Here is a 26385-nt window from a genome sequence, read left to right on the forward strand (position 1 = left end):
AAGACCTGAGAGAGATACTCAGGCCTTGTCTTTCTGGGACTTGTATTGCCTCAGACACCTGGGACCAGCCAGAGGCTGGGATCACAAGGGCTATGGGAAGAATAGAAAGGAGTTAAGGCTGGAATCACCGAGGGCTGTGGGAAGAGCAGAGAGGGAGGGCCTGAGCTGGTGGAAACCTCTAGAAGTCCTCTGCAAGTAGGCAAGGCTTGTAGTGATCATGGGGTGCAAAGAAGGACAAGTGGCTTGCCTGCTGAACTTTGGAAACTTGCCTCTGGCCTAGACTTGTTCTGTAGTGGGAAGAGAAGTGTCTTGTGTATGCCGGGCCAGCTTGGAGCGGGCTTGTGGGTTCCAGCTGCCTTTGCTTCCCAGGATCTCAGCTGAGAGGGCTCCCTGGGGAGTCATCTGTCCAGCGCCTTATCTCAGACTTTAGGACATTAAAGCTCAGAACGATTTGCTCCAGGTCACCTGGTTCCTATCCCTTGATTTGACACTAAACCCTGCAGAGCCATTTGGAAGTAGAAAACTAACTGAGGAGCCTCCAAGGGAGGGAGCACAGTGGTGGTCAGGGAACCTCAACTTACATGCCGCGTCCACTTGGGGCCACTTGGGGCCACTTGGCAAGATCTCTTTCTTCAGGGCAGATAGTTTAGGGGTTAGGGTACATGCCTTGCCAGATTTAATCCCCGGTTCAGTGTGCTTGGTATAGCTCTGGAGGTCCCTGAGCACTGCCAAGTGTAAACCTGGTGGATCCTGGCACCAGCAAACCCTAGAAGCATGGAACCTTCCACTCCTGCTGACCAAGAATCACTGAGCCTGTGCTCTGCCTCTGATCCATGTTCAGGGGCATATTCCACACTGGAGGTGGCAGGATACTATTAATCCATAAATAGGAAGAATGAGACTTTGTTATTATTGGAGTCAGAGTGATGGCTCAGCGTAGGGCATTTGCCTTGCACATGGCTGACCCAGGATGTAGACCACGGTTCGATTACCCCGGCATCCCATATGGTCCCCCAAGCCAGAAGTAATTTCTGAGTGCATAGCCAGGTGTAACCCCTAAGCATCACTGCGTGTGGCCCGAAAACCAAAAAAAAAATTTTTTGTTATTACTGCCATGAATTTTGAAGGCAATTCAATGATCATGCAATCAGAGGATTTATTCTGCTCTGATTCCAACTCTGAATTCCCAGGTATGGCTGCCAGCTGTTTGCTTTGGCCTCATTCCGGAGTGCTGCTTCGCACCCCATTCTCCAGCTGGGAAAGCAGGAGCTGAGAAATCCACAGTCAGCACTGGGTCATCTCTTTGGCTCTAGCAGCATTTTCTAGTTGGTCAGCTACACCTTAGCATCTCATCTCTGTGAGTCAGGACCAGCCACCAACCTTCCAACCACAGAGACAATCTTGGAGACCCAAAAGGCCACGAGTGTGGACTCAGGCATTTGTTTCTGCTCTGGCCACAGGATAAAGAGTAATGGAGTGAGGGAGGTGATGAAAGGAAGCAGTTACTCGGCTCACCGCCTAGTGTCAGAGTCAGCTCCAATCTAAGTCAGCTTCATGCAGACTTTTCAGCCTCACTATTACTATGCTGGCAGTGGGGCCAGAAAAATACAGTGGGAAGGCACTTGCCTAGTATGCATCTGAGTTTGGTTTGAGTCCCCTGGCACCACTAAGAGTCGATGAACACAGAGCCAGGAATCAGCCCTGAGCACCACAGAGCACAAATCTCCCAGTTCCACCTGCAGTTAATAAATTTCATGAAAATTATCGTGGTTTACTGGATTCATCGGCTGTTTGAGAGATGAAATGAGATTCTACATATAACCCTCACCCTGCCATCCAAACACATGAATATTAGACATGTGTTCATCATATCTAATTAATCTGATTCTGTGCCTAAATGTTTTCAGTGCCCCTGTGAGAAGAGCAGAAGGATTTCACTGCAGACCAGGCAGGCTGGCTATTTCTCTGCCCAGAGTCCCAGCAATCAGCACCAAGTGGGTAAACAGAAATCTCTTTTTGGAATTCCGAAGCCAAGTACACTTCTCCCTTTAGTGGCAGGGCCTGCAGGGCACTTTCCTGGGCTTAACTTGTGTCCCATCTGACCAAAGATGACAGAGGAGTGGCCTGGCACATCTGACCATGCTCCCAGGGTTGACTGGCCACTTCTGAGGAAGTGGAGAGGAAGGATGCAAGGTACCAGCTCTTAGTTGTGCAGAGAGAAGACCTAAGGAGGGAGAATTCGTCTTTCTCTCTAATACACTGCTCAAGCTAGGAAGCCTTTTGGCAACTCCTCCCAGCAGAACCTGTATTGCCATGTGAATGAGCACATCATTGCCCCATCTCTGCTCTGTGTCCAAAAGCAGTTTCTTCATAACCTCCCCCGGAGGGCCTGCTCTCTGCTGATCCAAATACTTGCATCCCTGAGTAATCTTCTAATCTCTTATCGCCAAGTATATGGAAGAATTCACTGTCTTGAGGTGGCACTCGGGCCTGTGGACTCGGCATGTGAGAAGAATGAGCAAGCAGGGAAGTGAAGGCATGAAAAAGGGGGGGAAAGCAAAGAAAGCAAAGCATGGGTGAAGGAGGAAGAGCCTTTGCCTCGAGTGAGGACCAAGTTTCAAGTCAAGCAAAGATCTTTTACTTGGATTTTTTGTTTTCCTTCCTTTCACATGAAAGGCATCTGGGGTACCCATCCTGACCTGTGCTCTTCATGGTTTGCAGAAAAGGGTTCAGAGACTAGTTCTTGGGGAATCCACTGGTGTAGTGCGAAAGGGAATTCTCCAAAGGGGAAGAGATGCATTTTTGGATAGGATGGTCCAGAGGAAACCTCAGGCACTCAGGCCCACTTCACTGCACCAGCCTCACTCCTACTCAGTTTTGGTGAAGTGGAGTTGGGTTTCCCATTACCTGGGGCTTTTGTGGGGGTAGATAGGAGATGGGGCCTGGCTGATTTGTGGAATTAGCTGCCAAGCAGCGCAGGGAGAGAGAGGGGAGCTGGAAATAGCAGCTCCAGGCTCAGCTAAAGAGCCCCTGGTCCCAGCGTGGCCACCCCAGGCCTGAAAGTTTCTGAAATCTGGGGTCAGATGGATCCTGACCCATGTAGGAAAATTTTCCTCTGTACTCCTCACTTTGCTTTTTTATGCCCTTCTAAACTTGGTACTCCCCCTGCACCCTGTCCTCTGGGCCCTGGGAGACAGTTTTCTTCCCTGAGCTCAATGTAGACACATCTTCCTTTCTCCCGTGCATTTTCTTTGCATCCACATTAAGCTTCTCAGCTCCCAGTATTTATCTTGATCACTTATGCACAATAGGAGATTATAGTATTTTTCAAAAGTCAGAGAATTGGACTGGGGAGCTAGTTCAGGGTTGTTATGTTAGGTTCGGTTAGGTACTTTGCAGGTACCATGCCCCATGCTGTCTCTGCCCAGCATCACCAAGGTGGTCTGGTGATCCTCTTTGTGGCTGGGCTCAGGCAGCAGTTCATCTTCAGGTCCTCTTATTGACCTGATTAGCCAAGAACTGCAAGAAGTAGCTCCAGTTTCCTTGAGCTCTACTTGGGAGACCACCTACCCTCCAAAAAGTAAGCTATTGCTAAGGATTTAGTGACTTGCTCTCACAAGGGGTATATGCTTGGGGAGTCTCCTAGTAATACTCAGGAGACCCCAGGGGCTATTCCAGCTGGGCTGGATGGGTCCAATGTTGGTGCCCAAAGATGCAAGAATTGCTTGGACCTCATGAAGCTGGAGTGGTGGGAGATGGAATCTATGATGGCTACAATTGAGCCGGGGTCCTGTGCCTACAAAACATGAACCTCTGACCCTTATTCTTTCCCTGGCCTCTCATTTATATTTTATTTTATTTTGTTTTTGTTTTTTTGTTTTTCGGGCCACACCCATTTGATGCTCAGGGGTTACTCCTGGCTAAGCGCTCAGAAATTGCCCCTGGCTTGGGGGGACCATATGGGACGCCGGGGGATCGAACCATGATCGCGATCTTTCCTTGGCTAGCGCTTGCAAGGCAGACACCTTACCTCTAGCACCACCTCGCCGGCCCTCATTTATATTTTAAATCAGCTTTACAGGTGCAACATTCATGTAATAATTTATGTTGTAATGACATATGCAAATAATTAATGAAAACGATGTCTACATGTATAATTTAAGCAGCATTACAAACAAGAGCTGGACTATTTCCACAAGTTCCAATAATGCTCCCACATCCTCTGCAACAAATCTGATTCCAACACCAGCCCTTAACCCAGCACACCAAGACTTTTTTTAATGTAACCCACTGTGTACAAAACAAGACTCATTGAGAGCTCTTCTTGGGAGGAATCAAACTCTAAATTGTTGTGGACAATTACTAGACCTAGCAACAGTTAATGGCTCCATCACTGTAAAATACTGTTTGGATTAAAAGTAGTGTTACCTGTCTCCCACACTCTCTGAAGAGTAAAACATTCTTGAGTATGATTTGGTGGTTATTTGAAGGAGTCCAAGAAATGCCCAGTTTTCTATCTAAAATGAATGATGGCTCTTGTTTCCAACCCCAAACAAATAACTTACTAAAGACCCTGGAAGTAGCTTTGTATGCAGAAGATAAGGGTCAGATCTCCTGAACCACTTGGTCCCCTGAGCATGCCAAGCTATCTCTAAACCAAGAGTAGCCACTGGGCATAACACTCCCAAATAAATACTTAAAACACACACACACACACACACACACACACACACACACACACACACACACACACACCAAACCAAACCATCTTATTTAAATTATGCCCAATAAGAATGCTTTACTTTTGGAGAGTGAGAACAAGCTAGAACTTGCCCTATTCCTCATCAATTCTGTCTCTTCGTGGCCCATTTCTCCCTGGGGGCTGGCTGCCTGTGACTACACCACCACACAGAACACTCATTTCAAGACTATTGCTCTTACACCAAAGAGCCCTTAAACATTGTCATCCCAGTCCAATGGCTTAGTTGGTTTCAGGAAACTCATAGCCGAGAATGGCTGAGCTCCATGGCCTCAGCTTGGAAAGCCCCAGGCAGGAGCAGCTGGTTGCCTGCTCTGGAACCTCTTTCTTCATGTCCCCTCCCAGTCCAGCTCGTGGACTCTCCAATAGCTGGAGGAAGGAGGGAGTTTTCTGGGCCTTCTACTGTTCTCAGCCTGGCAGGGAATCCAGTAATACTGAACACATTTTGCACAAGGGCTCTGTGCTCTGTGCAACGTGCTCTGTGCAAAGTGCTGCACTGGGGGTTTTGCCCCAAGACCTACTGAAGAGCCTCACATTAACAGATATTATTGAACATAGTCTTGAAGGGTCTACTCAGCTAGGCAAAAAAAAAATAGTTAAAATCAGTATAAACACAGACTGAGAGGAGGAGAATCATAGGGCAAAGTAGCATGTATGGAACATCCCCTTAATTCCCTTAAAGTAGTGGAACGAGTAAGCAGAAGCCAACACCTAGCGTATTTGTAGGCTAAGGGAGAAAGAACCTCTTTAGAATAGGAATTTAGCCTATTAAATACTAACAGGCTTTTTGGAAGCAGATTCCATTCCAGTGAACATGTGATCCCTGCGAGCAAAGTTGATGATAAGAGTTAGATTGATTTGTAGCTCTTTGGAGGTGGAAGGACCAGTGGCATTCCTAGGTCTGTATCTGAGAGAGAGAGAGAGAGAGAGAGAGAGAGAGAGAGAGAGAGAGAGAAGAGAGAGAAGAGAGAATATGTGTGTGACACAGAGAAAGAGAAATCTCAATTTTATTTCAGTTACCTTTTAATAGCTCTTTGTATTCAATATCTTCTATACTTTTCAACCCATTTTTGTTGAGGTACAAGAATTTACTTTGGTACCTCAATATGAATCACACTTCCTGTGCATTCAGCATTCCAACATTGCACCCATCACCAGGGAACCTGCTTCCCCTCAGCAGTGTCCCAAAGACCCTTCCAACACATGTAAGCTCAGTTTAAGAGACAAAAATTTGCAGGTCTGATGAGTTTGACCTTTGTTGTTCTCTTACTATTTCTTTTCCCCCTATATATAGAAGAGATCTCTTTTTCTTTTCTTTCTTTTCATGTGTGTATTGTGAAGTTGGTGACTCCTTCACACCTGTAAATCAAAAAATATATTTTAAACTAAGTCTTTTCTTAGATTTATATAAATTTAAAGAATGTCATCGATATCTATGTGCTGACACACAGCAACCAGTTTCAGTCCTCAGCATCCCATAGGGTCCCCTGAGCACTACCAGGAGAGATTCCTCAGTGCAGAGCCAGGAGTAACTCCTGAGGATTACCAAATGTAGCCCAAAATAAACACCTCTGGTTGAAAAAAAAAAAATCTAAACTAATCAGATATAGAACATTAAATGCAAGTGAGATGTTAATACATTATTGAAGATATATGAAATCCCTTGGCAAGCTATGAGTAAATGTACTTTTCCTAGTCTACTAGAGGGTAACCATTGAGTGATGCCAGCTTCATGATGTGCACTGGGAAGTCTATCCCGTTCTTTAAACAGGCTCCAGGGCTGGAGAGATAGCATGGAGGTAAGGCGTTTGCCTTGCATGCAGAAGGTCAGTGATTTGAATCCCGGCATCCCGTATGGTCCCCTGAGCCTTCTGGGAGCGACTTCTGAGTGTAGAGCCAGGAGTAACCCCTGAGCACCACTGGGTGTAACCCAAAACAAAACAAAACAAAAACAACAACAAGAAAATAAACAGGCTCCTTAAGTGCTTCTTATAGTTACTATATCAGCAATCAGCTTGTAACTCTCATGTGGTATTAACAATGTTTTAAATTTTTTTTATAGGGGCCAGAGTGATTGCACAGTGGGGAGGGTACTTGCCTTGAACGCAGCCTACCCAGTTTCAATCCTGGGCATCCCATATGGTCTTCCTGAGCCTGCCAGGAATAATTTCTAAATGCAGAGCCAGAAGTAAGCCCTGAGCACTGGGTGTGGCCCTAAAACAAGCTCTTCACAAGACCCTCCCCCAGGTTATTTATAATATAAAATAAACTATGTCTCTATAAGCTTTTTTTAACAATAATATTTTTAAGTAAGTCACTGAAAATCTACATCCTCACTTTTATGACATTAACATACAGGCCTTGTTAATTAGATTCTCCATCTAATTTCCTAATAGACAGCCTTGGAATCCAAGTTTGTCTTAGACTCAGCAATGGGCTAGAATTAGTGTGGTTTTCCATATTGGCTGAATTATCTTTTATGAAGAGCTGATGGCCATGTACCTTTCACATAGAGAGATTGAGCATATGATGATAACGCATATCATGAGGAATGGGACCAAGCAGAGAATCTGACGGTTGTAGATACTGGCCCAAGTAAATTCAGTGTCTACTTTTTTTGTGGGGAGAGCCCTCTTAAGGAGAGATTTCTTATTGCCTCGAGGTGGCCATATTAGCACACCCAGCTCTAGGGAAGTCTTGGAATTCCAGTGGACAGCTGCATCCCTCTGTATGCGCTTCAGAAACAACTGATTAGGTGAGGAAGTAGAAGTAGATATAGGAGTAACCAAGTTACACAAAACATACCGAGAAATAGACACAGTCTCTATTGTGCAAATTTTCAGATCCTCGTAAAGGACTTAGAAATACTTGAACAAATGGAAAGACGAACAATTGTATTGACCACAACATCATAAAAATATCTCCCTGAGTTAATTTATAATTTTAAATATGTTCCTAGTAAAAACAAAACCAGGATTTTCTCCTGAAAATTAGACTGATGATTTTAAAGTTTATATAGAAAAAGTAACTAAGCAGGAACAGGCAGGAAATTTTGAAGATAATTCACCACTGGATGGTAAAACATACTATAAACCTAAACAGTGATTTTGAGATTATAGTATAGATTGATATTATGGAATGAAGAGCATAGAAATAAGTCTGTCCTTATATGGGGATTTACTGATGGAAATGAAGAAAGGTGGCACTCCCATCAAGCCAAGGTAAACTACTTACCCATATGGAATGTGAACACTTTGCTAGATGTCTGAAAACAAATACAATTGGAGTTAAATATAACACCTTTTATAAGAACGAAGTCCAGATTTATCATAGGCAACTATTATACAGTGAAAGTGTAAATGTATGAGAAGAAATTTTTTGAAGAATCCTTCTTGAGATTTTTAAATAAGCATTGCCTTTCAAATTAAAAGAAAATTTGGGAGACTGGAACTATAATATGGTGGAGATGGCACTTGCCTTGAACTCAGCCAACTTGGATTTGATCCTTGGCAACCGATAGGTCACAAGCCCAACCAGTAGTGATTGCTAGTGCAGAGCCAGGAGTAAGCCCTAAGCACAGCTGGATGTGGCTCAAAAGAAAAAAGAAAGACGAAATCCAGAGACTTTAAAATAAAACAACTACTCAAAGATATAAAATTAAACATTACTGGAATAACAAAATCACCATTCTGCATGGCACAATTCAGATGAGAGATTAGGACAATATTTGCATCTGATCTCACACCAGTCTGTCCCTAAGAATCTATGTTTTTAAAACTATAAGGGGAAAAATAGACAATAGTTCTGACCGGGGGTGGAGTGGGTTGGGGGCTCAGATCCCATCTAAATAGATAAAACAAGTTTAAACCTACAGAGAAAACAAGAATAACTGGAATTTTTTTCATCTCTCGACAGCAGGAACATGCTAACACCAAGTTGGCAGCATGACTGGCGATGGGAGTGGGAAAGGCTCACCTTTGATTTGTACAGAATCTTGATCACATCCACCAAAATCCACCATTTTCCTCTGAGCATTGCCCTGTGTCTGGGGTTGATCTTGAACACTGCTGGGTCTGAGCAGCACCATGTACTCAGGCTGTAGTACTAAACCATCAAGTTCACATAGCCAGGCCGAGTAGCATCAAGAGTGGCTGCAGGAGCTTTCAAATACTGCTTAGGGAGACCTCCCTCCCCAAGACAAAACTCTTAAAAAGTAATGTTTGGTTACTCTCAGATGCAAGTATGCTATTTCTAGGAAATGTGTGCACTTACCCATTATATATGTAAGTTGTCATAGCTACAAGTGTTTTCACAGGCAGCTTTTTTTAACCCCTGTGGTGTGCAAAAGCACACGAAATGCAAAAGCAAAGAAAACTCATTGTCAGAATCAAAATATGAATGCATAGCATCAACATAGGCCTGATATATGGGTCGTTGTCTGCCCCAGACTTCCACACCCTATCCAGAAGATCCCTCTGATGGCTTCACAAGACATCACTCAGTAATGTTTCATTTCTCAGTGCATTCGCCACCAGAATGCAGTCCTGTGCAGAGAAAGACTTCATAAGCATCCTAAGTAACCACCATAAATCTGACAGAGTAGTTTACAACCACTCAAAAGATTTAGAAGTGGGCTGAGTGCATGCTTTTCATGCAAGGGGCCCTGGTTCTACCATTGGAACCACATGGTCCCCTGAACACTGCAGGGTAAGACTCTGAGTGCTGACAGGTATGCCCCTCCCCACTAATATATATATATGAGCCATTTATGTGCTAATACAGAAACACTTCATATATGTTGAGTAGAGAAGATGGAAAATGTGTATGATAAACCTAGGAAAGAGGAGTCATATTTGCTTGTTTATGTAGAAAATGTTCCCAGGAACATACAGGAGGGATACATAAACATGAGATGTATCCAGAGGCAAGAAGGCACCCAGGGAAGATGCAAAGAGGAGTCTATTGATTGTGATCCTTTGTGTTTTCAGGGTTTTGTGAACACACAAATATCTATTCAAAATATAAATAAGGGCCAGGGTGGTAGTACAATAGGTAGGGCACTTGCTTTGCATGCAACTGACTAGAGATGTATCTCCAGCATCCCATATGGTTAAACTCTCCAGGGTCTCCCTGAGTGAAGAGCCAGAAAGAAGCACCGAGCGCTGCTGGGTGTGGCCCTAAAACAAAAGAATAAAATTGATTCCAAGACAAAATTTATAAAAGAGTGTAATTATTACTAGATCGATGTAATATGTGGTCACAATCACTCATCTATAGGGAAAAGTACTTTACTATATTTTTCTTTTCACTATTAAAAAGTTCCTCCTTACTTAAAATGAGTCCATAGTCCTCAAATACCAGGACCTTGCACATGTGGGCTGAGTAGACAGAAGCATATTGAGACAGAGATTCCTCTGGGCCAAGCTGTCCTTCCTCTGTGTCTGGCTGTAAGCGGAGCAGATCCATGCTGCTAAAGAGGTTCACATAGGCCAGCTGCAGAATAGCCTTTAGGACCCCCATTTCCAGAGCACCAAGGGACCCATTGGTGCAAAGTAAGGGCCTCCAGGCAGGAAAATCTTGAGGCAGTACATGAAGGAAAAATCACGGGAGAGGTTGGGGGAAAACAGTACTGTAAGAAGTAGATGAGGTGAGCATGAGAGTATAGCCTTCAGCCAGCTGTGCATCAAACAGAATTTGGGGTATACCATCTTTACCTTCATTTAACCCTTGTAAGAAATCTGTTTCTCTGTCTTTTTGTCTCTCTTTGTCTCTCTGTCTCTTTCTCTGTCCCTCTGTGTCTCCATGTCTCTGTCTCTCTCTGTCTCTCCTCCATGAGGCCAGCCCTGTCCCTCAGCCTGGGAGCACTGCTTCCCTCAGAAAGAAGTGAGGGCATACCACACTTGATGGTGTGCTCATGGGGCCAGGAGGAGACCAAGACCTTTGAAAAGGAGCTGCAGTTTTACAAATGCCAGGAACCTTTGAAGTTTCTCCTTACTGACAGAGGACACATCCTCAGAACATAACCCTTAACTGGGGTTTTTGAGAAGAACATGTCACGGGCACATGGGAAGAGCTTTGTAAAGTTGGGCTGCATGATTGGCTTTCAATGAGCTCTCCAATATGAAAGCAAAAGATATAAGAACTGAGGATCAGAGAGGCAAGAACTTGGCTTTGAACACAGAAGACCCAAATTCTGCCTTGATCCAGTAGGTGGTTTGTAACACCCCTGGGGCATTCAACACATGATTGTTATTCCACAGTGACTTTGCCTTGGCAACCCTTGGGGTCCCCATGAGGGTCCTGAAGAGACAACTCTAGATAGGACTCCAACATGGATTGGAGAGTAGACAAATGAGTCCGTTCCTTCAGTTCCCTCATGAAGAAGTGGGTGAAACCATATTGAAGAGAGCTCCTCTCGCCTATTACCTGGTTCAATCCTCACACACGCCTACCATCAGGAACTGGCCCTTCCACTCTGGTAGATAAGGCCATGAGCCTGCAGGCCACAAATTACAGGAGCCCTGCTATGACTCTGAGGAAAAACTGGCTTCCTGTGCCCGATTCCTGTCACAACTCCCACATCCCAGTCTGAGCCTTGACCACACACAGTGACCGGGCTGGGAAGCTGGGAGGGGGGGCAGGGTGCTGGTCCCCATGGTGCAGCTGGCTTGAACTCACTGTTCTTTCTGTAGTTCATGAGCATTTGCTTAGAACAGCATATTTTTATGTGCTTGCCTTTTTTTTTTCTCAAGAAGTCCCAGTTGTAAGCGGAAATGGGGCCTTTGGGTTCAAGGCAGGCAGGTCCTTGAGGGCTTCCTGGCCCACCTTCTGCGCCTGGCCTGGATTCCTCACAGAGGCAGCATTTCCAGTCAGTCAGACGCCAGAAGGCCTGAAAGAAAGAGCATCTAGACTCATTCCCACATAGTAGAGGGACTATGGGGGGGCAATCGAGAGTCAGGAGGTTCTGTTGTCAACTGCCCAAGTCTTTCTAGGGGTGGGTCTGAGATTGGCAGATGTGGCTGATAAAGGGAGTGGGAAGGGGGACTCTACCCAGAGTCCCAGTCTTTCAACACAGTCTTACACAGACAGAGTATAAACAGTGGCCCAAGCTGTGAGGAGAGGAGCTTGGACAGAATTACCCCTGGCCCACACTGACCACAGAGAATCTTCTGGACTAGGAAGGGTCAGGCTGGTACCCCAGCAAGTCTTTTTTCTAGCCTTAGACCTCTTCCCCCACCCCACCTACCCCTGACTTTGTAAACTCACCTGTTCGTTGTAGCCCCAGGCCTCTTCCTCAGCAAGATTTGCTCTGTGCCCTCTTCCTGGCCTTCTAGAACAGGAGTCCTCAAACTACAACTGTGGGCCAAATGTGGCCCACTGAGGACATTTATCCAGCCCGCTGGGTGTTTTTGCCACTGCTTCTGCCTTTCCTGCTTAGCAGGCTGCCAACTCATTCAGGATCTGCAGTGTGCATGTGTGGGATGGGCCCTGCACTCTGACTCCCTCCTCCCAGTCTCAGGCAGGGGTCCTCAAACTATAGCCTGCCCCAAACAGGCTCATATTCCCATTGAAATACTGGAAAGTTTGTGGGGGGTTTTATATTCATTTTAAATATTATATTTGTTCCCATTCAGTTTTTTACTTCAAAATAAGATATGTGCAGTGTACATAGGAATTTGTTCATAGTTTTATTTTTAAACTATTGTCTGGCCCTCCAACAATCTAAGGGACAGTGAGTTGCCCCCTATTTAAAAAGTTTGAGGACCCCTGTTCTAGACTCTTCTAAGCTCTTTGGAGTTGGTTTCAAGAAACCTCACCTTCCTTCTTGGCATCACAGTCCACTGGAATCCCACTTTCTTGTCTCTTTACTATTTTTTGCAACTCCCATGTTGACTCTCCACCTCATCTCCATGTATTTTTCTCGAAGCCTGGACAACTCTTACCATCTATGGTGCTGGGAAGATGGTCTAGGGAAAAGGCTGAATGCATCCAACCCTGATTCAGTTCTTAGTACTCCTCAAAATCATTCCCTCAGCACCACCAAGTGGCCCACCATGCCCCTAAGAAATAAACCAAAGCAAAACCAAACCATATTCTTTCCATTCCAACTTCTCCTGAGTCACTTTCCCCAGTTTCCTCATGAAGATGGGATTAGGCTGTTGCTTTCTCTGATACTAACCTCTCAAAGGGATACTTTTGAAGCGGTAACAGTGGGTAGGTAGTGTACATGGCCAACCCAGGTTTGATCCCTAGCACCCCATATGGTCCCCCAAGCCTGCCAGGAGTGATTTATGAGCACAGAGCCAAGAGTAACCCTCGAGCAATGCTGGGGTGAATTTCAGCACTTAGTAGGGCTTCAGTAAGGGCTACTTGCTTTAATCTACAACTCTTATGGTGATGGAGACTCCTTTGGGACGGTCAGTGGAGGAGAGACCCCAACACTGAGGCCAGTTGCTGTTGCCCCAAAGTCCTCACAGATATTACATTCTTTGTTTATTTTATAATAATTTTTATTTCATTAATAAAGCATGATTCACAGTTATTGATAGTTGAGTTCTAGGCATATAATATTTCCACCCCCATTCCACCAGCAATGCCAGCTTCCCTCCGCCAATATTCCATTCACCCTACACTCTCTACCCCCCTGCCACCTCTATAGGCACAGTACCAGGATGGGTGACTCAGCTTAGACCTCATGTGTTAGTGTTGCTGTGGTTCACAAATGTGCCTTTCTGTGGCAGATGCCCCAGAATGCCACCATTGTGCTGGGTGAAGGAGGACTGACACTGTGGTTCTGGCCTGTCTTGCAGAGATTTGAAACTGGACAACATCCTCCTGGATGCCGAAGGCCACTGCAAGCTGGCCGACTTCGGGATGTGCAAGGAAGGGATTCTGAACGGGGTGACAACCACCACCTTCTGCGGGACTCCTGACTACATTGCTCCTGAGGTAAGACCCCTGCCAGGGCTGGGAGTTTGCTCAGTGTGTGGGCCACACTCCTAGGACATGCACAGCCCTGAGCTCTATCCTCAGCACTGGATCCCCTGCCCTCCCCCGCACCCCCCTCCATGCTGCCGTAGCCTGGTTGCCATCAAACTCCACTGAGGGAGCACAAGCATAGGCTCAACAGTTCTGAGCACTGACCCTTCCTACCCACACTGCAGGAATGAGCATCCCAGAGAGTAGCCCTAGGACCCAGCCCATGGAATATAAAAAGACCATAGGCAAAGGACCCCATCCTCCAGTGCCCTACAGGGCCCATCAACACACAGGGGTTTTTAGTAGGATGGGGTGAAAACTCTGGATGATCAAGATGGATTCTAGGGACAAGCAGAAGAAGGAAGGGGGGGATGTGACTAATTTCTATGGGGAAAAAAAGGGAGCAGTTGATGAGTGAGAAGATGATACCTGGGCTGAGTGTGACAACCTAACTCCCAAATCTGGACAGGCTATTGAGTGTCCTCACCTCGGTCCAGAAAATCAACAAAAATAAAATCAGAAGAAATGTGTTGGCTTGTATCGTGGTTCTCACTTTTTTATAATCAGCATCAAAGACTAGTCACTGATAAAGGCAGCAATTAATTGTCAGCTCCCAGTCGCCTGCAGTAAGACCAGGAATGTTTGGCTCTTCTGAATAGCGATGGCTCTAGAGTAGAAACTTAGAATTGAGCAGAAAGAAGAGCACAGCTGTGCCTCATTAGGAATAGGAATCAGAGGAGGCCCTGGGAACCTCACCCATGACTTGCCTTTTCTCAAGTGTTTGGTTATTTTGTTTACCGTGAAATGTTAGGTTGCATAGAGTTTCTCCAGGCTGTGTTGCCAAAATAAAAGATACCCGATGGGATATTATTCAAAGTTATGGTAAAAAATCTCCAAGATACTTAACAAAAAATGCTCTTGAAGGATAACACAAGAAGGGAAACTCGATCCCCATTTGATCACCCAGAGTGAATAGTTGGACATTAAACACTCAGATGCTTGTCCTAAGTGGGTATGGAGTGACTTGACTATGACACTGGTTGCTGTCCTAAAAGAACTTTGGATCTAGAGAGTGACAGATAAGTAAATATCTAATTATGAAGAAAAAAATACATACTCTAAACAAATGGTAGTCACAGAGAGTAGGAAATGCTCCTCGGAGCACCTGGTAGATTATTTGAGTTGTACCAAGATGCCCTTCAACAGACGAATGGCTAAAGAAACTGTGGTACATATACACAATGGAATATTATGCAGCTGTCAAGAGAGATGAAGTCATGAAATTTTCCTATACATGAATGTACACGGAATCTATTATGCTGAGTGAAATAAGTCAGAGAGAGAGAGAAAAACGCAGAATGGTCTCACTCATCTATGGGTTTTAAGAAAAATGAAAGACATTTTTGCAATAATAACTTTCAGACACAAAAGAGAAAAGAGCTGGAAGTTCCAGCTCACCACAGGAAGCTCACCACAAAGAGTGACGAGTTTAGTTAGAGAAATAACTACATTTTGAACTGTCCTAATAATGAGAATGTATGAGGGAAATGGAGAGCCTGTTTAGAGTACAGGCGGGGGTCGGGTGGGGAGGAGGGAGACTTGGGACATTGGTGATGGGAATGTTGCACTGGTGATGGGTCTTTACATGACTGAAACCCAAACACAATCATGTATGTAGTCAAGGTGTTTAAATAAATAAAAAAAAGATTATTTGAGTTGTAAAGAATAAGCTAGTTTCCCTTGGGTCGTTAAATGTGTGGAGCAATCCTATAAAATGCTTGTAAGGACTAGAGTGAAGTAAGGAAGGGAAGGAGCACTAAAGCTGGGCATCTGAATCCTTAGGGCAAAAGCTATTTTTCTAATCTGAATCCTTTCAGGACCCAGCATATAAATTAGGGTATAGAAATGGTCTGTTGAATGAATGAATGAATGAATGAATGATAACTTGTAACATTTTGGTGTGAATCAGTAACAAGAAATAAAAATATTTTTTAAGAAGAATAAAATAAAGTTGGTTTAGCATAAGATCTCCTAGTAATAAATGTGATTAGGGGGGAAAAAAATGAAGAAAAGTGACCTATGTCCTGTAGGAATTATGGACCCATTAAGGGCTTACTGGTGGAGAAGGATAATTGCCAGTCCTGTCCAGAATATGGAAGGCCATGTGGACAGAGGAAAGAGAGTGAAGGAAAGAAATCTAGTCATTCATAAACCAGGCGGATACAGAAGAGGGTATTAGAAGAAAGAATGGTAAATGTTAGGTACATTCTGTTTAGAACCTTTTTGTTTTGTTTTGTTTGGGGGTTTTGGGTCACATTCGGTAATGCTCAGGAGTTACTCATGGCTATTCGCTCAGAAATCCCTCCTGGCTAGGGAAACCATATGGGACGCCATCCATTTGCATGCAAGGCAAACGCCCTACCACTGCACTATTGCTTCGGCCCCTTGGACCTTTCTTTCCTAAGGGTCCTGAGAGAGATTTTCTACCATCTCTACTGCCTTTTTTATTCCCTTTGGAGATTAACCCTCAAGAATTAACAGAAGTGAATTCTCTCAATTGGGACTTGACTCTCTCATCTTTATCATTCTTTTATCATGAGACTGCTAACTTCCAGTACCTCCAAGAGCTGATGGAGATGGTTGAAGAGTGACAAACCAGTGTAATGGTTAGGGACTCAGCCAAGACTAGCATCCAGTTTATCATGGACAAAACACCCACCAATTTCCCCCAAAAGAAGCCCATTGGCAAGCCATTGAGGGGACAACTCTACTTTCTACTTATAAAGCAACACACAGCCTTCTGTATCCTATCCTCCTGTCTGCAGTGCAGCATCCCCCCTGGACGTGAAATAACAAATAGTATCTGATCTTACTTTGGACACTTCACAGATAATGAAGCTGTTGTTACCTTTAGCAGAAGCTGTTAGCAAGATGATATCTCTGAGGACTGGAGTGAGATGCTCATTCACCCCATACCTGGATCGAGAGTGGCTGCTTCCCTGCCTACATTTTTGTTGGGCTTAGCTATTAGGCAGGACAAACAGTCTCAAGAGTTAAGAATCCAGGCCAACCTGGACCACTAGTGCTACCAGAGAACCTTGATCAGGTCACAAGTGGTTTGGACCCTGAAGTCCTCTGGCTTTTCAAAGGAAATAGCGATTTCCACCCTGCCCAGCTAGTTTGAGACTCTAATGAGTTTAGAGCATGAAAGTGCTTAAGAAAGTCTCTCTCCATCTCTTTAAATAGGAAGAGTGGTGAGGTGCTTGGCTAACCCCAAAACCAGACCTACCTTCTGAAACAGTAACTCTGACCTAGAGTTTCTTTTCTTAGCTAATCCCTTAGCTAATCCCCATCACACTTTCTCTCCCTTCTCCCCACCCAGTCCCTGCTCCCATGGAAGCACCACTCAGCTCAGGGCATCAGGTGCATTGCCCGCCCTGTCCTTGGACCACAGCTCTGATCCACACACAGTGCTGACTGACGTGTCAGGTCTTGTCCACCTCACCTTCCATTGACAACAGGAATATTAAGGAGGCAGACAACTCAATGAATCTGGCAGAGATGCTCGAAGGCCAGGGAGAATGGACAAGCCACACTGTGGTTGCATGGCACCATCATGTCTGCGCACACACAGGCCACTTGGAGCCACTTTCACACCACAGGAATCAGCTGCACCATCTCTCTGAGAGAGACAGGTGGGCACCTTGTCCTGGAGCTAATAGAACCCCAGAGAGAAGGGAGCAATGCAAGAAGACATATAAAGTGGTCACTTGTGGCCACCAGTCTCCAGAGAGTTGGCACTTGACTAATTACCATCAGGGCTCAGAAACCTGTCAGATGGCTTGTTCCCCAATGGTTTGTCCCTTCCCTAGGGAGAGAGTTGACCACAAAGAAATAACATCTCAGTAGTAGGGGAAAACACCTGCAGATCTTGGTTGTGGTTTGGGGTTCTGTAATGTTAGAAGATGTGGGAAGACTTGCTGGAGGAGATGGTGATAACTGTGACATGGGAGGACAGAACTGGCTGTCTGGAGTGAGTTGCGTTGGACTCTGGCTTTTGAAGTTGAGTGGGGAGCCTTCTAGGACTCTGGAGGAGGCAGCGTGCTTGACTGCTCAAGTGTATGGCTGCCACCCTATGGCTCCCATGGACTCACCTCCAGGAAGAAGATGAATGGGGACAACCAGTCAGCAGCAGCCCCCCCTGACTAAAAATTGGCTGCCTTCTCTCACAATCTACTGTCCTCCCTCAGAGTTTGCTGCCTTTCTTCAGTTGACTATCCTCTCACACAGTTGGCTGCCTTCCCTCACAGTTAGCTGCTTTCCTTCACAATTAACTTCTTTCCCTCACAGTCTCACACAACTGATAGTTGGCTGCCTTTCCTCGAAGTGTTCTGTCTTCCCTCACAGTCTACTGCCTTTACTCACAGTCGGCTGTCCACCCTCACAGTCGACTGGCTACTTTGTCCTCCTTCACAATATGGTGTCTTTTCTTACAGACTCACACAACTGAAGTCTGCTACCTTCCTTCACAGTCCTTTTTATTTCCAATGTGGTAGATTTCCAAAACAAGCCTTTGTTCTCTACAAAATTCTCCTATCCCTGGTCTAGTCCCCTAACCTTGAGCAATGTTTTTGAGTAACTTTCTGTTTTGAGTAACTTTCTGGAGAAAGTCCAGTTACCGATTCAGTCTATCTTTCACTCATTCAGAATTTGAAAAGAGATTCAGAGCCATGTTCTGGGATCAGTTACCTGAGAGGTCACCTGCCTCATGTATCCTGCACTGGAATGATTAGTGCTGCCATTTGCCATTTGACTGTGTGTGTGTGTGTGTGTGTGTGTGTGTGTGTGTGTGTGTGTGTGTGTGTGTATTGGGGTAAGAAAATGGAGGGAAGGGTTATCCTTGAAGTGCAAATGTTTTAAAGATACTAACTCCTGGTGCAGAGAGATAGCATAGGCCTTAAGGCACCTTCCTTTCATGCAGCCAACCTTGGTTCCATACTCAGCACCAAATAGGGGCCTCAAGCCCTGCTAATAAGAAGCCCTCAGCACCACCAGAGACTGGTCTTTTCTCAGAATATGCCAGAACATAGTGGCTCTTTGTGAGATGATGACAAAAGAGGAGGGAGATTCCCTAACTATATTTTTTACCCCCACTGTGAGCACCAAACACAGGGAAATTGAACATTGTTACACGGAAAGACTGTCACTACTCAAGCCAGGCCCTGAACTGGACTGGAGATAGAAGCCCAGAATTTTCTGCACTTAGTCTCTTAGAAGGACCCTTGCTCCACATCTTGGATCACCATACACTGATTTTAGTCCAAAATATACCTATTTGCTTTATAGCTGACCCCAAATGCAAATCAGGACCTTCATGGGGTCCTCAGACCAAGAAACTTTGATTTCTTCTATGCCTTGCCTCTCAAATCCAGCTCATCTGGGTCCTAACTGCTCACTCAGGGACCACACTCATGAAGGTACACATTTTCCCATGACACATGTGTGTGGCACAGGCGTGACTATGAGATGGCGGGGGGTCTTTGCTGAATGCTGACATTGCCTGTCCTGACCAGATCCTGCAGGAGCTGGAATATGGGCCCTCCGTGGACTGGTGGGCACTAGGCGTGCTGATGTACGAGATGATGGCTGGGCAGCCCCCCTTTGAAGCTGACAATGAGGACGACCTGTTTGAGTCCATCCTCCATGATGACGTACTCTACCCAGTCTGGCTCAGCAAAGAGGCCGTCAGCATCCTGAAAGCCGTGAGTCCTAACCCTCCCCACATCTCTGCTCCTCGACCTCAGCTCCCCTCAAACATCCCCCCTTTCTTCTTCCTCAGTCACCTCAACTGCTTCTAACTCTCCTCACTGTCCCCCTCTCTCTTCTCTCTGACTTCCCACATCACTCACCACCAAGAGACATTGGGGGCACTGAGGTTGGTGTTCAGAGGTCAGTCAGGGGACTTCTCTGGAAAACAAGGCAGCAACTTTGTTCTTGTAAGCCAGGACAGCATGTTGTCCTTCAGCTTTGCTTGTCGTCACTCCTACTGACCATTCTGCCTTTCTTAACCACCTCTGAGGCCTGTCTTTAGTGGCAAGTGCTAGAGGACAGAGAAAGGAGAGGGAGTGTGTGTTTGTCTACAGCAACATCAAGATAGGTGAATTGTTGGTCAGAAAGGAAGCATCCACTCAGGATCTGTGACTCCTCCTGTATAAGATTGTCCCCACACAATTGTGTCTATGGAGGTTCTTTACTACAGATTGCCTACACAGACATGGAAGCTGAGAAATGCAGGGAAGGAAAACAAAATCACTCACCAGGGAAGCCTCTCACTGGGGCAAGGCCAGGCCAGAAGCCAGCCCAGGAAACTGGACTTCCAGGCCTAGCTTTCTTTACTCATTAGAATGCCCTGAGACTTCTAAGACTTGCTACCTTCATAAAATGTGTCACACCCAAGTGGTCTCTCTTGGGATTTATTTGTAACCTTTTTCACTTTCTTTAAATAATTTTTATTGTGACCAAAGTGAATAACAGATCTTTCACAGTAATATTTAAGGTACATAGTGACACTAAACTAGGGCCATTCCCACCACCATGGTTGTAACTATTTATTTAAAAATCCCAATATTTTCCTCATTATATGTCTGACACATAAATAATGTCTCCTGCTCATAAACAGAGCACTAAAATTGCTTGTCATAGTTAATATACAGTGACATGTGAGTCCACATCGGTGCCAGAGATCAAACCCGGGCCTCCCACGTGAGAAACATGCTCAATGGCCGCATTGAGCCATCACCCTGTCTCCAGTGTGTTGTAAAATTTTCAGGAGAAATTTTAGTTTCCACACCTGGAGGAAGTTTGCTCCTAGCATTTAGTGAGCCAACATAGAACAGCTATGTGTTGAACAACACATACAACACATACAACCACACATAGAGTAATGCCAAACACTGTCCAGTCCAGAGAATGTGCTGAGGATGTATCTTGGTTAACTAATAGGTAAAGCTGGGGTATCCAAAGGGAGAGCCCCGGCTCAGGGACCCATCCTGAACAGTTTAAACCCACATGTTTACTCTAAACCAGAAATGGGAGAGGAAGAGCTGAGGAAGTGAGGAGGAGTCTTCCATTCCTTTGGCTTTAGAACACTTCACTTCCTCACATTGTCACTTGGCTCTTGGACCAGGCCTGTTTTTTCAGTCCTGAAGTGTGTTCTTAAGGGCTCTGACACTGAGGAGGTGGCACCAAGTTTGAGACAAAACCTTGTGCACCACTTGGTTAGGCCATGCATGGCCCAGGCTCAAGCAACAGTGAGTGGCTGGCCTTCTTTGCCCAGGCCTGAGGCCCAACTTCAGCCCTTGTACTGCTGCCTGACTTCAGGCAACAGGAAATAGTCTCAGCCTGGTGCTGGGAAGATGGAACCATCCTCACCTTACAGAGCTCCCCATCAGAAAGAGGTGTTTAATTAGCTGGCTACTTTTGGTTGGGGGCCACACTCAGTATTGCTCAGAAGTTACCTCCAGCAGTGCCGTTGGGACTGTGCAGTGCTGAGGACCCACCCTTAGGTTTCCACATGCAGAGCATGTGCTCCAATCAGCTGTGCTATCCTTTTTTGGTCCTGACAAATTATAGTCGATGTAAACAAGACATCTAAGGTCTTAGGAATCAACAGAAGAGAGAGAATGTCTAGGGAGTTATCACAGAGAAGCAGTATTTTGACTAATTCTTAGAGAATGTACAGGGGCTGGAGAAGGGCATCTGGTTCAATCATTAGGGAGGCGAAAGGCCAGCAAATTAGGTTGACTTCAACCAGAGACATTTCTGTGCACCACAGGATGGGATATGAACTTTATCCGATGACCAACAGAAGCCATCAGTAGCGTTTGAGCAGGAGTGACCTAGAGAGAGAAAGAGGAAAGAGTCTAACCAGCTTGATAAAGATTAAGCAAACAGCTAGAGAAATAGTTCAGGGAGAAGGCACTTGCCTTGTAAGCTGCCAACCCTGGTTTGATCCTTCACATGTGCCTCAATTGAGATACCCAAACTCAGTATGACAGCCAGCCCCCTACTCCTCTGTCTCTCTGGGAGCTTTCTGTTTTGGGGTATCAGGTAGGAGACACTCTTCCCAGGGAGAACCCCTCTTGCTCATGCAGTCTAAAATTGTACCATTACAGATTTATTCCTTCAGATTCAAGAGAGCTCTCTTAAATTCTTTTGTTTAAATACAAACTCTGAACCTTCAGCTGTTCAAATAGAACAGTTTGCATCTTAAACACATAAACACACACACACACATACACACACACACACACACACACACACACACACACACACACACACACTGCTCCCTTTATTTTTTCATCATTACCATAAGCATTTCTTCTCCTTGTCTGCACTGATTATTTAAAAACAAGATGTTGGAATACCTCAGCGTAATCTGAGGTATCCGTAAATCAACATAACATTTTCTGTCAGGAAAAAATCTTCTAACTGGAGCATCAATTTGCCTGAGCACATGAGCCTACAAGGCCACAGCCAAAAAACAGCATGATGTGATTTTTACAAATGAGTGCAAAGAAATTTCAATTCTTTATGTTTTTTATGTTCATGTGTTGACCTCCATGGGGATTTAGTTCTTGATATAAGCTGTCAGGAAACCTGACAACACAGGGGACAAGCTCAGGAGGGAATTAGGAGAGGGTCCTGCAGCACCCAGGACCACCAGGCCTTTGTCACTGATTCCCTCTCTTGCCCTCATCTCCACAGTTCATGACCAAGAACCCTCATAAGCGCCTGGGTTGTGTGGCTGCGCAGAATGGTGAGGACGCCATCAAGCAGCACCCCTTCTTCAAGGAGATCGACTGGGTGCTCCTGGAGCAGAAGAAGATCAAGCCGCCCTTCAAGCCTCGCATTGTAAGTTGTTCAAAGCTCCCTGTGCCCCTGTTCAGGCATGGGTCCCTGCATCTGTGAAGAGTGGCTGCCAGGGACACATTGTCCAACAGAGCACTGAGAACAGGCGTAGTCAAGACACTGCCCGAGGGACCATCTTCTGGGTTCTCCAGTTTAATCGAGCAGATCTTATATCCTCGTGGCAAGGACAGAGACATGATATGTGGGAGGTGTGAGGGAACAATGTGTCAGAGACAGAGATGTGATCCATCAAGATTTATTATTCCTTTACCTGAAAAACTGATGGCAAATGAGACTAGTATTCTATTTAGTTCTATGTAGAGGCAGGAGGTTTCTTTCTAAATGTTTTATTTTAATGAGTCTATTAGAATAAAAACATGAGAGGCTGGAACACAGCCAGGAGGGTCTTTGCCTTGCACGTGGCAGATCTGGGTTTGCTCCCCAGCATCCTATATGAGAGAAGGATGATCTACCTATTAAAGAGAACAGAGATGGAAGTCGCTGCATATAAGGACAATCACTGAGAGATTCTGGGGCCCAAGTCCTAAGTCCCCTCTCTCTATGTGACTGTCTAGTCTCAGCCCTGGCGTCCTGCCTGTGATGCTGGCTGGAGTAGCATTGGGAGGGAAGGTACTTGGGGCTCAGAGTCTGGAAAGAGGACTGTACCCCTGGAAATCAGAGCAAGCCCTGAGAGTCTCCCTCTGCCGGAATTAGGGAGGGTCCATGCGGCCTCCCTCAATCCTATGCAGACATGTGTGTCCACAGACCGACTATTTCACTCTTAGCTCAGCGAGGCCATCTTTCAAAATGGAAATCTGGAGGGCCAGCTGCCCATTCTTCACAGGAGCTAAAGACAGGTGTTATAAAGGAATTTCCTGGACAAGAGCCTCTGAGCAGGAAGGGGCTGAGGGCCCCGACAGGAAGGCGCTTCAGTTCCCTCTGTCACCCCAGATTCTGTCAAGGCCCCCCTCCTCTTTGGCCAGCGAAGACCCTCTGTGCCTTGTGCTCCATAAGAGAGGTATTGTGTCCCGTGCCAGAGGCTTTCTGGGGAGCCATTACTCAGAGAGAAAGTTCGGCGCGAGGTCACCTCAGCTGAAGGACATAGCCTGGCTGCAGCCAGACTCTACATGGTGGCAGTCTGGCTGTCTCAGGACACCACAGCCCTGTCCCTGTCACTCTTTCTGTGGTTATCATCAGCTAGCACATGTCTCTGAGCAGGCTACACTGGCATTTGGAGCAGGTGTCTAAGCTCACCACAACCTGTGGGAAGGTTGGAGCTGTGGTGTCGGTCATGGCTTCCAACAAGAGTCACAGAAGAAACACGGGGATGTGGGAAGTCAGAGGTCAGCAGAGGAGGAGAAACAAGCTTCCTGCCTGTAAGGGAATTTCTAGTGTAGGTCTCATGAAAGGGAATCCACCCAAAGAAAACTGGGACAAGACAACGCTCAGTCTGGAATCCAGGTCCCTGCCCACTAGAGCTGGTTCCTTCTCAGGGAGCTGGAGTGGGATTTGGAGCCTGAGGCAGAAGCAAGCAAGGTGCAGGAATTTGGGGAGATCTTCAGTGATTAAAATAAACTACAAAGGAAGCTCTAAGTGTGTGTGCTTGGAGATCCTTGTCCCTGGGGTCACCTAGGTGACTGGGGGCTGTTTAGTAGCTGGGGACGAAATGCTGAGAAGCCTCTGGGATCCAGAAACCCTTCCCCAGAGGGTTTGAGCCAGAGATTCCTCACTCTGATGCATTTACCCAATTGCAGGACAACCCTTAGCTAGAAGGAACTGGAAAGTTCTAGGAGATAGGGAGGGAGGGGGTGGGGGCTGGCTGAGAGTGCTAGGAGCCTGTGAGAGCAAGGGGCAGACCCTGAGGGAGGAGAAAGAAAGAAGGGCTTGAAGGTCCATGGTGCAGCCTGATCCTTGAACATGCAGGCTCAGCTAGCCCAGAATTACCTCAGAAGGGTCATGGCTGTGGTGGAGAGACTCCTGAGAGCAGAGAGTGCTGCAAACTGCTGCAAAAAAACTCCAAAAAGCCTTCAGGGCTCTCTCCTGAGGCCAACCAAGGGTTCCCATGGAAGAAAGGAGGGAGACCTTAGTAAGCTTCCCAGGCCCAGGGCCTGACCATTTCAGAACACTTAACCACAAGAAAGGCAGGTCTCTGCTAGGAACCCCACAATGTCCAGACTGCTTCAGATTTCCCAAGCCTCAGTCTTCTCCTGAGCGACTTCCAGCCCTCCAGAGATCCCACATTGCTTATTAGAGGGGGTTGTATTTTCTTGGGGGAGTAAGGATGTTTGAAGGAAAGAAATATAAAACAGGAAGTCAAGGTGCCTTGTGTGAAACGTTAGGGTCAGAATTCAAGTTGCAAGTTCTTCTTCAGGCTATTTAAGTAGCTGATACCATGGACTTTTTGGAAGCTAAGATTGACTCTGGAGGTGTCACAATTGGGAAAGAAAATCTCAGGAGACATTTATTTAGATGGGGTCCAAATTCTCCCTATGTTGAAAACTCTTGCTGATAGTATTTTAGAGCAATCCGATTTTCCCTTGAATGAAAACCCTTTTGGATTTCTCATCTCGGAAAGCCTTGCAGGGCCAGTGCGAAAACTCAGGGTTTTAGAAGACCAGTGACCCTTTCTCTCCAACTTGGGGTTCACCATGTGCCCAGGGAGGTGGTGCATGGGGTGACTGCCAGGCAATGGGATGCTCTTTGCTTCATGAGGAGCCGTCCCCTTATGAATTGGCCACCCCCAAGGTCAGTGGAAGACAAAGGTCAGGGTCTGGCTTCTGTGCCTAGGTGAGGCTGCCTACCCAAAACAGGCCTTTCTTAACTGCCATCCTAGGACCTGGAGACACATTGGCTGCCATCTGAACAGAGCTGGGAATGGAAGGTTAAGAGAGAGAGAGAGAGAGAGAGAGAGAGAGAGAGAGAGAGAGGTATGAGCTGGCAGAGATCTTGACATGGGAGAAAGAACCAAGAGAGGACAATCAGGGACAGTAGAGAACCACAGAGATAGACTCAGCACACCCGACAGCCCTGTGTTGGATCATAGCCTTCTGGGCTTTACCACATTCCACTCATTGGGGATTCCCTTTGGGCAAGGGCCAAGAGAGAACTTCTAGAACCTTCTGCTTGGGTTGTCCCACTTGGCTCCTCCCAAACCTTGTTGAATGCCACCTGGAAACTTCCAGAATGACTCCAACTATCCCCAGTGTCCCTACAGCAGAGTGGGTAGGATTTAAGAACTTTAGAACATTATGGCAGGTGACCATGAGTCCTCACTGACTCGAATTGTTCACAAAACTGAGCTTTCTGTTCCTGCGAGCAGCACATGTCAGAACCCTTGGTTGAAACTCCTACTCTGTAGCTGGGTCCCCATCCCTTTACACCGACCCTCACCCCAGGCCCTGTTTTGCAGGCTTCTACTCCAGTCAGATTCCCCCTCTTAGTATCTTCTCCACTCCTTTCTGTCGTCCCATCTCTACTGTCCCATTTCTCACACCTCCTGTCCACACTATCTGCTCAGCTTTGGGGCTGATTTTGTACCAGGTGTCCTAAATGCAGAATGAAAGTCATTTTGTGCCCTCATATATGTGAATCCATCTTTGGGGATGGGGAGGAAGCCTGCCTTGGTCCTCCAGCAGTGGTGGGGCTTGGCTGCGGGTAAAATGGCCAGGTGGGCTGGACACAGGCCTTTGAAGAAGTTTCTGGTGGAGAATCTACTGGGCTACCCTGGGGACACATGG

At 46.1% G+C, this 26385-nt stretch overlaps 1 protein-coding gene across 2 annotated transcripts in view; it reads left to right on the forward strand.

Moving 5' to 3' along the window:
• Window positions 1-26385, forward strand: part of PRKCE (protein kinase C epsilon) — a 468053-nt gene that overhangs the window by 426171 nt on the left and 15497 nt on the right. For both annotated transcript variants that reach the window (XM_049784348.1, XM_049784347.1), the window contains exons 12-14: window positions 13570-13708; window positions 19312-19500; window positions 22505-22651. In XM_049784348.1, coding sequence (XP_049640305.1) covers window positions 13570-13708; window positions 19312-19500; window positions 22505-22651 — 475 coding nt within the window. The remainder of the gene's footprint in view (window positions 1-13569; window positions 13709-19311; window positions 19501-22504; window positions 22652-26385) is intronic.

This window comes from Suncus etruscus, chromosome 12, assembly GCF_024139225.1.
Source record: "Suncus etruscus isolate mSunEtr1 chromosome 12, mSunEtr1.pri.cur, whole genome shotgun sequence".
NCBI classification, from domain to species: domain Eukaryota; kingdom Metazoa; phylum Chordata; class Mammalia; order Eulipotyphla; family Soricidae; genus Suncus; species Suncus etruscus.